The sequence below is a fragment of the Chrysochloris asiatica genome, unplaced genomic scaffold (genome assembly GCF_000296735.1).
Source record: "Chrysochloris asiatica unplaced genomic scaffold, ChrAsi1.0 scaffold00333, whole genome shotgun sequence".
Lineage (NCBI taxonomy): Eukaryota > Metazoa > Chordata > Mammalia > Afrosoricida > Chrysochloridae > Chrysochloris > Chrysochloris asiatica.
The window spans coordinates 2,621,127-2,633,364 of NW_006408851.1; the positions used below are offsets into that span (position 1 = coordinate 2,621,127).

The 12,238-nt window shown below is 44.7% G+C and overlaps 2 protein-coding genes across 3 annotated transcripts in view; one reads left to right on the forward strand and one right to left on the reverse strand.

The window, feature by feature from the left end:
* The first annotated feature begins 6,276 nt into the window (after window positions 1-6,276).
* LOC102828255 (zinc finger protein 57 homolog) lies at window positions 6,277-9,469 on the forward strand. Its single transcript, XM_006875692.1, has 4 exons — window positions 6,277-6,339; window positions 6,840-6,966; window positions 8,170-9,348; window positions 9,465-9,469. Exons 1-4 carry the CDS (start codon window positions 6,277-6,279, stop codon window positions 9,467-9,469), a joined length of 1,374 nt encoding a protein of 457 aa, XP_006875754.1.
* Window positions 9,470-10,300: 831 nt separating this feature from the next.
* Window positions 10,301-12,238, reverse strand: part of MOG (myelin oligodendrocyte glycoprotein) — an 18,962-nt gene continuing 17,024 nt past the window's right edge. The window contains exons 6-8 of one of the 2 annotated variants that reach the window (XM_006875652.1): window positions 11,014-11,130; window positions 10,732-10,752; window positions 10,301-10,314 (exon numbers count right to left, since the gene is read on the reverse strand). In XM_006875652.1, the coding sequence (XP_006875714.1) occupies window positions 10,301-10,314; window positions 10,732-10,752; window positions 11,014-11,130 (152 nt within the window). The remainder of the gene's footprint in view (window positions 10,315-10,731; window positions 10,753-11,013; window positions 11,131-12,238) is intronic. The other variant, XM_006875653.1, reaches the window with a different exon arrangement.

Consider the following 12,238-nt stretch of genomic DNA (forward strand, 5'->3'; position numbering starts at 1 on the left):
GTTGTTATGCTTTGCCCTGCCCCCAGCACCATCCCTTGAGCTGTGTATACAATCTACTCACTGCCTTGGTCGGGCCTGCAGTATCTCCGTCAGAGTGCTGCATCCTATCTGGTCCCAACTTTTCTTATTTCACATGTGTCTTGTGTCTTCCTTTTATTTCTAATCTCCCGTTACCCCTATTTAGTTTTAATCTCTCCGCAAGGGTCATGGAGAATAGCAAATTGTCTAACACGGCAGTTGGCCCCAGCACCAGTGCTGAGGATTTCTGTTTACTTTACATTGAGATGCAACCCATACAGAAGGCTGTGGTCTTTGATGTTCACCAGTAAGTATTAATCGGGCTGCGAACCTTAAGGTCAGCAGTTCGAAACTGCCAGCTGTTCCGCAGGAGACAGATGAGGCTTTCTGCTCCTGTGAAGGTTTGCAGCCTCAGAAACCCTGTACAGGGTCACTCACTATGAGTTGGAACCGACTCCATGGCACATAACAACAACAAGACTTTCAGCAAGCAAGGATGTTATCATCTGCATATCACAGTTTATTAATGAGTCTTCCTCCAATCCTGATGCCACATTTTTCTTCATATAATCCAGTTTATTGAATTATTTGCTTAGTATACAGATTGTATGATAAGTATGGTGAAAGAATATAACTCTGGTGCACATCTTTCCTAATTTTAAATCATTCTGTGTTCCCTTGTTCTGTTTAAACAACTGCCTCTTGGTCTATGTACAAGTTCCTCATGAGCACAATTAAGTGTTCCAGAATACTCAGACTTTGCAATGTTGTCCATAGCTTGTCACGATCTATACAATCAAAAGCCTTTGTGTAGTTAATAAGCACAGGTAAACATCTTTCTGGTATTCTCTGCTTTCAGCCAAGTTCCATCTGATATCAGCAATGATAGCCTTTGTTCCACATCCTTTTTCGAATCTGGCTTGAACCTCTGGAAGTTCTTTGTCAATGTATGCTTGCAGCTGTTTCTGTATTACCTTTAGTAAAACTTTATTCACATGGGATATCAATGATATTGTCTGATGATTTCCATTTGGTCACCTCTCTCTGGAATGGGCACAAATATGGATCTCTTCCAGTCAGTTGGCCAGGTAGTTATCTTCCAAATTACTTGGCATAGATGAGTGAGTGCCTCCAGTACCGCATCAGTTTGTTGCAAGATGTCAATTTGTATTCCATCAATTCCGAGTGCTTTTTTCATTGCCAATGACTTCAATGCACATTGGAATTCTTCCTTCAGGATTTCTTTTTGGTACAGTAACTCTGTGTGTTCCTTCCGTCTTCTCTGGATGCTTTCGGCATCATTTAATAATTTGCCCGGAGAATCCTTCAATACCACAAGTCGAGGTTTGAAATTTTCCTTCCGTTCCCTCAGCTTGAGAAATGCTGAGCGTGCTCTTCCCTTTACACATTTTGTTATAATATTTGACTTTGTCTTCTCGAGCTGACCTTTGAAATTTTCTGTTCAGCTCTTGTACCTCCTCATTTCTTCTATTTGTTTTAGCATCTCTATGCTGGAGAGCAAGTTTCAGCCTCCTCTGGCATCCATTTTGGTCTTTTCCTTCTTTCTTGTCTTCTTAATGACCTTTTGCTTTCTTCCTGCATTACGTTCTTGATGTTATCCCACAACTTTTGTGGTCTTTGCATCAAATCTGTTCTTCAGATGATCTCTAAATTCAGGAATATATTTAAGGTCATATTTTGGCTCTTGTCGACTTGTTTTCATTTTCTTCAGCTTCAGCCTGAATTTGTATATGAACAATTGATGATCTGTTCCACAGTCTGTCCCTGGCCTAGTTTTGGCTGATGATATGGAGCTTTTTCAACTGTTGCTTTCCACAGATGTAGTCAATTTGATTTCTGTGTATTCCATCTGGTAAGGTCTATGTGTATAGTCATCTTTTATATTGTTTAAGTAAGGTATTTGCAATGAAGAAGTCATTGGTCTTGCAAAATTCTGTCATGTAATCTCCAGCATCATTACTATCACTAAGGTCATATTTTCCCACCTACTGATTCTTCCTCTTTATTTCCAACCTTTGTACTCCAATCGCTAGTAATTATCAGTATATCTTGATAGCACGTTTGATCAGTTTCAGACTGAATAGTTGTTGTTGTTAAGTGCCGCTGAGTTGTTTCCGACCCATAGTGAACTTGTATAGGGTTTTCTGAAGAAATTGGCTGTTGTTGTTGTTAAGTTCCATTGAGTCATTTCCTACCCATAGCAACCCTATATAGGATTTTCTGAAGAAGTTAGTTGTTGTTGTTGTTAAATGCCATTGAGTCGTTTCCAACCCATGGCGACCCTATGGATATCCTATGGAAATCCATAGGATTTCTGAGGAATGGTTGGTGACCTTGAACCACTGACCTTGCAGTTTAAAGGAGTTTGCAGTCCAATGCATTAACCCACAGAGCCACACCAAGATTCAGAAGAAGCTGGTAGAATTCTTTAATTTCATCATCACTGGCTTTAGTGGTTGATGCGTAAATTTGAGTAATAGTGATATTTACTGGTCTTCCTTGTTGGCATATGGATATTATCCTATCACAGACAGCATTGTACTTCAAGACAGATCTTCCAATTTGTCATTCCCGGCATAGTAAACCATGTGATTGTCAGATCCAAAATGGCAAATACCAGTCCATTTCAGCTCACTAGTGCCTAGGATATCAATGTTTAGGCATTTTGTTTCATTTTTGACAATTTCAAATTTCCCCACATTCATACTTCGTATAGTCCATATTCCAATTACTAATAGATGTTTACAGCTGTTTCTCTTCATTTTGAGTTGTGCCCCATCAGCAAATGAAGGTCCTGAAGGCTTTACTCCTTTTGCATCATCACAGTCCACTCTACTTTGAGGAGGCAGCTCTTCCCCAGTTGTATTTTGAGTGCCTTTCAACTTGAGGGCCTCATCTTCCAGCACTATATCTAACAATATTCTGGTATTCTTCATCATGTTTCAACATTCAATAATCTGGTGTTGACAATGTGAATGGATTACTGCCTTCAGAAGTGTATAGATATAGATCGAAGATATGTTTAAAAAAATCACTTCAGATTTTAATATTTTTGTTTAATAAATATATCTATGATTTTATAGCAATAAAGAGGCTTCAATAAACTTGTGGGGGGAAAGCCATACTTTTTAAGTTCCATTTTTCTACAAACATTTTGAAGGCCCCTTGTTTATATTGTGTTTGTGGGTACCACAGAATAAAAGAAAGTTGAATTGGATTTTAGTCAGGGACAAGAATTAATAGGACTTTACTTGGCTATGGCCCCCTTGTGCACTCTAGGTGTCTGGTAAATGTGTCATGTAAGTCTCATATGTGTCTATCACCATTGCCTTTGCTTGTCTAAGATACTGTGTGCTCCAAGTGTCTCTGTGTGTGTGTGTGTGTGTGTGTGTGTGTGAAGGTCTTATTTTCTCTTTTGGGTGGTGGATGTTTTAATCAGAGAGAATCTTTCACTCTAGAAATCCTAGTGCTAGGTAGGACCACTGGCTATCAAGTAGTTTGGTGAGCGAGCACATGGAGATATGACCGGGCTTTCCTGGTTTTAGACTTCTTAGCCATCTCATGTCCTAGGCTGGTCCCCAGGCTCAGCAGAGCCACCTGACTAGGTACAGGGGTCCTGTGCTTGGGAGGGGGCGGAAGCTGGGTGAGGGAGAGCAGGGGCGGGGCCGAGGCGGGGCTTGCGTACTGGTGAGCTGGAGCCGCGGTGAGGACGCGCGGCAGTCCTTGCACGTGGGTGAGTATCAGGAATCGGAGTAACACTCACGGTGGCTGAGGATGGTAGAGCGTGTTTCTGCCGTCCCGCTCCGACTTTGGCAGGCGAGGGAGGACACTGTGCCTCTAGCCTTGGAGCATTTTCAACAACCGGGTTCCCTCGGGGCGACCTGGCCTGTTGTGGAGAGTGGCTCAGAACGCCATCCGCTCCAGCCACGCGGGCGACTTGTTGCCTAGAGAAGCTACTGGCTCATGTATAGAAACTCGGGGTTCAAGAAGTGATGTTTCGGGGCATGGGGGCACTGCGGACCCAGCCATGGGGCCGACCATTTCTGGACGTACATGCCCTATAAATATGGAAGCAGCACGCAGAGGTGGGCGAAGCATCCTGGTTCCTGCCCAAAGGGAACTTCCAGGCTGGGATGCTGGAGCTGGGTGAGCAAAAACGGGGCGCTGGGACCGGGAGTGCTGGCGGTTAGGGCGGGAAGGCCTTGACTGTGGCTGGAAAGGACCCAAGCCGTTTGGTTAGGGGGCGGCGAGAGTGGTTGGAGATTGCAGCGGTCCTCACAAATACTGTGGGAAGTTACTGAAGGATTTTGGGTTAGAAAGAGATTGATGAAGGGCAACACAGCCGCCGGAATTTACAATTTGGGGGAGAGAAGACGGGCCCTAGCACTAGATAAACCCCACAAGAGTCCTGGTGTGGCGCTGCAGGATAATGCGCTGGACCTAAAGGTCTGCGGTTCAAGCTCACTAGCCGCTCCTCGAAACCCTATACAGGGTCGCTGTGAGTCGGAACCTACTCGACGTCACTTAACAACAACAACAACACACACCCCACAGAGTGTTTCTGATGAATCTTGAAGAGAAGGAAGAGAGGGAGGGAAGAAAAAAGGGAGGGAGGAAGGAACTTTAGATCCTAGGAATGTGGCTTTCATAACAACTTATTTTTTGTTTATCCAGTTAGTTCCATCAAATGACTTTTTCCTTGCTAGTCAAAAGGAAGGAACATTAGCAGGTTTTTTAGCCTTTAATATTTCCATTCCTTCACAAGAAGCTATGGGTGCCAGCAGGCTGCCAACATGTTTGCATCCAAGCAGGGTGTTTTTTCATCCTTTTGGGTGATGTGCTGTGGAGTCGGTTCTGACTCATAGTGACCCTGCACAGGGTTTCCGAGACTGTAAATCTTTACGGGAGCAGAAAGCCTGATCTTTCTCCTGCGGAACAGCTGGTAGTTTTGAACTGCTGACCTTAAGGTCGCAGCCCGATTCGTTAACCACTACGGTACCAGAGCCCCATTTTCATCTTGTTGTTGTTAAGTGCCAGTGAGTCGATTCCGACCCATAGAGACCCAGTATAGGGTTTCCAAAGAGCAGCTGGTGAGCTTGAACCTCCTACCTTGCAGTTCAAACGGCTTTGTAGTCTGGTACATTAACCCACAGCGCCACACCAGGCTGTAGTGGATCTTAAAGAGGGTCTCCTTTATTCTCACTTTTTGAATAAAACCGAATCAGAGAGAATGAAGAGACATGGTCAAGGTGATTTGTGACTGGCAACAGTAATGAGGTTGGCCCAGGATGGGGCAGTGTTTTCATTCTGCTGTGCATAAGGTCACTATAAGTGGGTACCGACTCGATGGCACCTAACAACAACAACAACAAGGGCTGGTTACCCCCAGGCACATGCTTTCTTTTCAGACTATGGCCATGCTTTTCTGGACAGCATTTTGGGATAGTGGAAATCACACCAAAGGACTTCAAAACGTGGGTGGGAAAATTGTATCATCTTCTAACTTTATTCTCCCACAAACGTTTTGATGCCTCCTTGTGTGTCTTCAGTGATACTGGGTCTGGGGTTTAAGCACTCACTCTCTTGTGCACCAAGAAGATCCTTGAGCAAGTGACTTAGCATCTCTGCATTTGTTTTTTTGTTGTTAAGTGCCCTCCAGTCGGTTCCAATTCATAGTGACCCTATTTCCAAGGCTAGTGGGTTTCAGCCATTGAACTTGCTGTTGGCAGCTCAGTGTTATCCTACAGCACCACATCAGAACTCCATACTTCAGGTTCCTTAAAATGGGACCAGAAATTATCACTTCACAGAGCAGTGCTGAAAGGATTTAAGGGCACAGAACATGAGTTTAATAACTTTTGATTTTCTCTGATCAAATAAAGAAACTCTGTCTTGCTGATATTTTTTGTTTCACTTTGTCCTCAGGCTCTTGGATGTGGACACCAGCCAGTGGCTAGAACCAAAGGTAAACAGAAGATAGATGTCCCAACCTGGCATTACTGAACAATGACAGCTCAGCCAGCGGTGACCAGGACCCAGGTTTTGAGACAATCTTTCACAGTTGAGAAAGGAGAGTTTGGACATTGGAACTGAAGAGGAAGACAGCCCCTTGGAGCAGATATATTGGCCACTGGAAGCCACATCAACTCCTGGGGTCTTTGCATGGCTCTGTTACTGGGAGGTAGAGAGTCCCAGGAAGGGGTCCAGTCAGGAATGGAAAAGTTAGAAAGAGACACCATGGAAGCAGAGGTGTTGGACCTGTTGAAGCTGATGCAACCAGCGCCAAATCAGCCCCCTCAGGTGGGTACAGTGGCAGCAGGCCTATAGGAAGCCATGAAACTTAGACCTGAGAGCTCTTTTCATCCATCTATCTGCAGGTCAAGTGGAGTCTCCGACTGTTCCAGATGGAAGGACAAAGGTTGCAAGGCCTTTCCCTGCCCAATACTATCCTGACATCTCTTGTGGAATCTGAAATTCATCAAAATAGAAGCCATTTCTCCTTTGCCTATCTTTCCTAATTAGATGCTGTATTTCCCCTTTCCTTTTCTCCTTTCTCTTTATACTTCCGTTCCCTCTCAGAGTTGCTGGCTTTGTACCTGTCTTTTCATATTTCTCTCTTGTGTCTGACTTTATTTTTTTGCTCAGGTCTTAACCTCAGAGTTGCTAGCTTTGTGTCCCTCTTTTCCTATTTCTTTCTTCTTTCCATGGTTTTTTCTTTTAGATTTTGGTTCTCTGAACCTTGAGTCTGGATGTCTGTGTGTCCATTTCTCCCTGACTCCCTGATTCTCCTGCTATTCCAGGAGCCATTCACTTTGGATGATGTGACAGTGAAATTCACCCAGGAAGAGTGGAACTGTCTGGATGCCAGCCAGAAGGCCCTGTATAGAGATGTTATGTTGGAGACCTTTAAGAATCTGGCATCTATAGGTGAGAGACTGTTTCTTTCAGCAAGCTCTTGGTCCAAGGGCCCTGGGACATCTATTGTTCCTGGGCAGGTAGACCCACTCATCATGAGTTCCACTAACCCCTGGTTCAAAACCTTTCAGGTGTAAAAGATCTAGGTCACTAAGCTTAGGGGCACAAGGAAAAGAAATGAAAGCAAAGATAACACTATGTTAATTTTCTCAGAATGTGCAGATTTGCCTTGAAACTATTCATCTAACCAATATTTACTGTCACTCCTCTGCGTCAAGTACTTTGCTCATATCTGACCTTTTGAGTTATCTGTTCTCTGCGTCTCTGTTTCCCAGATTGTGGTGCTTAAACCGAGGATATAAAAGATAGCCTAGTATCCTATCCCTACTGGGTGTGAAAGAGCCAATCTTGGACCAACTCAATTCTTTCTTTTGTTCCCACTCACCAGTCAGAATCTGTCAGCTTAAAGAAGATCTGATCACCAAGGAAAAAGCAGAGGAGCAGTGGAAAACAGACCATCATCCCTCAAATGGAGACTGCCTCCTTGTAGGTAAGAATTGTGAAGGAGAGAGGGAGATGAAAAGAGCCCAAGACATGCCCTGGAGGGACCAATAGCTGACTGAGAGGACCAGGGCTCTCTAGATCTAGACTGACCACACTTACTGATTTGTCAGGATTTAGGAATCCTGGTGTAGTGCTATAGGATATGCACTGGACCACACTTAACAACATACATCTCACCTGGAAACCCTATACAGGATCGCTATATGTCAGGACTGACTCGACAGCACTTAACAACAACAACAACATACTTCTCACCCAGCTTAGTTATGAATGGCACCTCCTTTCACTCTCCAGTGCTCCAATTTGAATGATATGTTGTATGGTCACTTGTATCTGTGGAGTCTGTAAAATGTGGATAACACTGAGTACAAGAGGAGTCATTACAAGAAATATTGTAGGTTGAGATTTTGATCTCCCACAACATTGTTGAAAGATTTTGATATCTCATAACATTGTCCAGTAAAATTTTTTATTTGATTTTAATTAAAAAACCCAAGGGTATATTCTTATATTTAGCCTATGAGTTCCAAGGGGGAGGATGAATGCTTTGGATGAGAAGAGGATAGAAAGAAGGGAAGTAGTTTGGAGAATGGAGGGATTATGTTTGTGTTCTCCTGGTGAGTCTTGTGTTATTCTTCCTCATTACTTTAGGAGACAAGGAATATGAGGAACCTCGAGAATGGAGACTGTGTCTGAGAGATAGGACTGGAGGTAACAAGGTTTCCCCTGCTGGAGAAGGGGCAGGTCCTCAGAGCCCACGCTCTTCCCCGGCTGGCTCTTCCTTTCGCTGCCAAACGTGTGGCAAGTGTTTCAACAAGCTCTGTCACCTTCGTAGCCACCAGTGTATTCACACCTCCAAATGGACTCATACCTGCAACCAGTGTGGGAAATTATTTAGGAATCCCAAGACCTTCCGCTACCATACGCATAGGCATCTTGGGGAGAAGCCCTTTGGTTGCTCTGTCTGTGACAAGACCTATTGTGACCCATCTGGACTGAGTCGCCATCGCCGTGCCCATATAGGTTACCGGCCCCGTTTATGCTCCTTCTGTGGGAAAGGCTTCCGGGACCAGTCTGAGCTCAAACGCCACCAGAAGACGCACCAAGATCAGCAGCCAGTGGCAGAGAAACAAGATTGTGTTATGAGGATCCCAGAAGTCACAACTAGATTCCAGGCACTGATTGACAGGAGCCAGGCATCAATTCAGGAGCCTTTGGCTGGGAACCCGTCACCAGTGGCCAGGAACCAAGAGTCCATATTTAGAACTGAGGACCCTGTGGCCCAACCCCAACCATCTATTGTTAGTAACCAAACATCAGTGTCTGGAAACCAGGTGAGAACTCAGGCACCAGTCATTGGAACCAAGGGACCTGTGCTCAGGATCCGGATGCCCAACACTAGAGCCCCTTCCTTGGATAGCAGGTTCAGCCCTTACCAGACAAGGCTCATGAAACACGAGGTCTTTACTTGCCACAGTTGTCCCCTCACTTTTAGCAAGAAAGCCTGTCTCTTTAGTCACCAGAAGACCCACCTCACAGAGCAGCAAAACCGCTGTTTCTATTGTGGTAAATCTCTCAGCTCATTCTCTAAGCTAGTCAGGCACCAGCAGACCCACTGGAAGCAGAAGATCTACCGGTGCCCTATCTGCGACCTCTGCTTTGGGGAGAAGGAGGACCTTCTAGGCCACTGGAAGAACTCCAAAGTTGACGGAAAATGCATGAGAAGATCCCATAAATGCTGGCTCATCCTGGGGCAATGCCTTGGCTTCTCCCATACTGCCCACCTTAAGGCAGGGAAGGATGAGAAACACGAAGGAAATCCATCTTCTCGTAGGAACCCTACCACCAGGGGAAGGGAGGTAAGGGAGAGGGCATGCAAAAGAGGCAATACAAAGGAGAGTCTTGGAGCATTCTGACTGAAGTCTTTGTGTTTGGTTTTCCCGAAGCATGACCTCCAGGATAAGGAAGTTGTGGCCAAGGAAGGGATAAAGAAGGAAATACAGAAAAAGGGGAAAGTGACAGAGGGAGACTTGTATTATTATTCATTAGCACCGAGCCTATTTCTTTGTGTTTGATAGACCATCAACTAGTAATTGTTGAATAAGCCAGTGGATACTCCAACAGCAATAAGGATGAGAGGAGGGAAAGTCTGAAGGACCCTTGGAAGATGTGGAAGTAGAAAGGAAACGTTCTAAAGCAGATGTGTTGCCAGGTCCTCGATAGTCTGCTGAGATGAGATGGAACTCTGACCAGTATTCTATGGTTTTCTTTCCGTGTCCTCATTCTGCTGCTCACTCAGTTCTTTCTTTGATGTTTTGGACTCTTCCTGTTCCTTTACTCCACCCTCCACATTTCTTAGCTATGTGTAGTTAGGGCTGGGGTCTTTGAAGAAACAATACCGTTTGGCAAGTTGGCATACTGTAATAGACAACAAGGAAGTTCCTGGTCTTCAGTTTTTGGCAGAAACTCATCTGTTACTGTCCAGCACCAGTGTCTTTTGGTGGAGGGATGAGCACCCACATGGCCATAGCCAGAGAACTTCCAGGTGGAAGATTGAAGAAAGGCATGGAAAGATAAATACAACAAAAGTGAGGAAGGAAGGAGATAAGAAAAAGATAGATGATAGAAGAAAAAGCCATCTTATTTGGAATTCAGAGTGTTTCTCAAAGGGCAGATTGGAGTGGCCCAAAGCAAGGAAGCCTGTGAGGGTGCAACTGATGAAAGACGCCCCCATGGGTCAGTTTCTGGAGTAGCCAGGCTCTTCCTCCTCTCCTGTGACTACTCAGAAAGGGTTTCCTAAAAGAAGGAAGAGAAAATAACTTGAAAAAAAACCCACTATGCCTTTTGTTTGGTTTAAGTTTTTTCCTTTTTCTGGTAAGGATGAATATATGTAATAAAACTATGTCATATAATTTTTAATCATGAAATTATTGAACTAGAGAAAAGGTAATCTGTGTGCTTGGGCCAGGAGGGGAGGCCTGGGGCAGCTGTTGTGACTGGGGGATAGGAAAGGAGCAGCTAACAGCAAGTGGGATTCCTGCTGAGAGGCCCTAAAGGCGGAGCAAATCAGACAGCAGGTGGGACTGCCCCACTTGCTTCCCCACTAGCCCCTCCTGTCCTGTGTAATTTTGACCCTTCAGTAGCCCTCTTTGTTGCTTTGTCTCCCTTTCCTGGCCTTTTCCTCAGATTTTTACAAAGGAGAAGACTACTTACTCAGCTCTTCAAGGAATTGCCCTGAAAACAGAAACAAATAGGTGAATGGGGGAAGATGACTGCCCCCTCCCCACATCTCCCTGTGGAGACCTATAGTGACCCATCTTTCCCTCTCTAAGTGACCCCATAGATTTCAGTAAGTGGTTCTCTTCAAAGGGGCCAGGGGCTGGGTGTGGGCAGAGGAGGAGAGAAATTTCAGCCCTGAATCTTCAATCCTGATTCCACCCTCTTCCTTCCCCTTTCATGGCTGACTCAGTCCTGCTTCCTGTACCACCACTCCACCTGCTAGTCTTCGATGGAGCCAGTTGTAGCAGATGATCAAGGCAACCAAGGGTCCAAGAACTGGCACAATTACAAACAGAGCGATCTTCCAGGGTGGCACTCTCAGAAAGTGGGGATCTGGAGCATTCACGGCAAAACAAACAGGATTAATGCTCCCCCTGACACCCCTCCACCCTTCTTTTATTATTAGGTTTCTTAATCTGGGGTTCAATAATACTAAAAGAATCTGTGCATAGAATCCAGGAATTCTATGAACTTAACTAAGGAAAGTATAATGTTTTCAGTAATATCAAACTGCATTTAGAGTAATACTTGGGACTTTATCAGTAATCGAAAACAGGTATTTTCATATCTCAGAATTATTGCAAAAATCTCAATTTTTTAAATTAATATTTTGAAATTATAGTAGTTATTTGGAAATTAAGTACCTATTAGACCTGTTGGAGACCTGGTATGGTGCTGTGGACTATTGCATTTGAACTGCAAGGGCGGTGGTTCAAGCTCACCAGCTGCTCCTTGGGAACGCTAGCTATATCAGTATGCCATAAATGTGTGTGTGTTTTGATTAACTATGTTCCGTGTGTGCATTCTGGCTTCACCAGAAGGATAAAGACAGTTAACGATTTCCTGCTATTAGAACCTGTCAAAACAAAGGTCCAGTTCCTCCCCCTCTGGATATGCCTGTAGGCCTGCACACTAGCTCAGTGTCATAAACCTTAGGGTGCGATAGACTTTGGGGAAACACAGGAAGGCTGCCTACAGACTCCAGAGGGCTGGTCAGAACTGGGACCATTTGTGCTCTGGTTGAGTCAATTCTGATTCCTAGAAATCCCATGTGACTGAGTAGAATTACCCCATGGGGCTTTCTAGGCTTTTATAGAAGCAGACCACCAGGTCCTTCCCCTGTGGAGTAGCTAGGTGGGTTTGAACAGCAACTTTTTGGTTAGCAGTCAAGTACTGAAGCATTTCATCCCAAGAGCTCCTATTCTGTGCTCTGCCTAATGAAATCTTATACTTTCTGCAGCATTCATGCATTCATTTGTTCAACAAATATTGAGGTGCCTGTCTGTTGCAGGCATTAGGCACTGGGCAACCTGCAGTGAAGAAAAAGGACAGAGACCATATATCTTTGTTTAGTGCCATCTAGTCAGTTCCGACCTTAAGGTCAGTGGTTCGAAAATACCAGCCGCTCCGCGGGAGAAAGATGAGGCTTTCTACTCCCGTA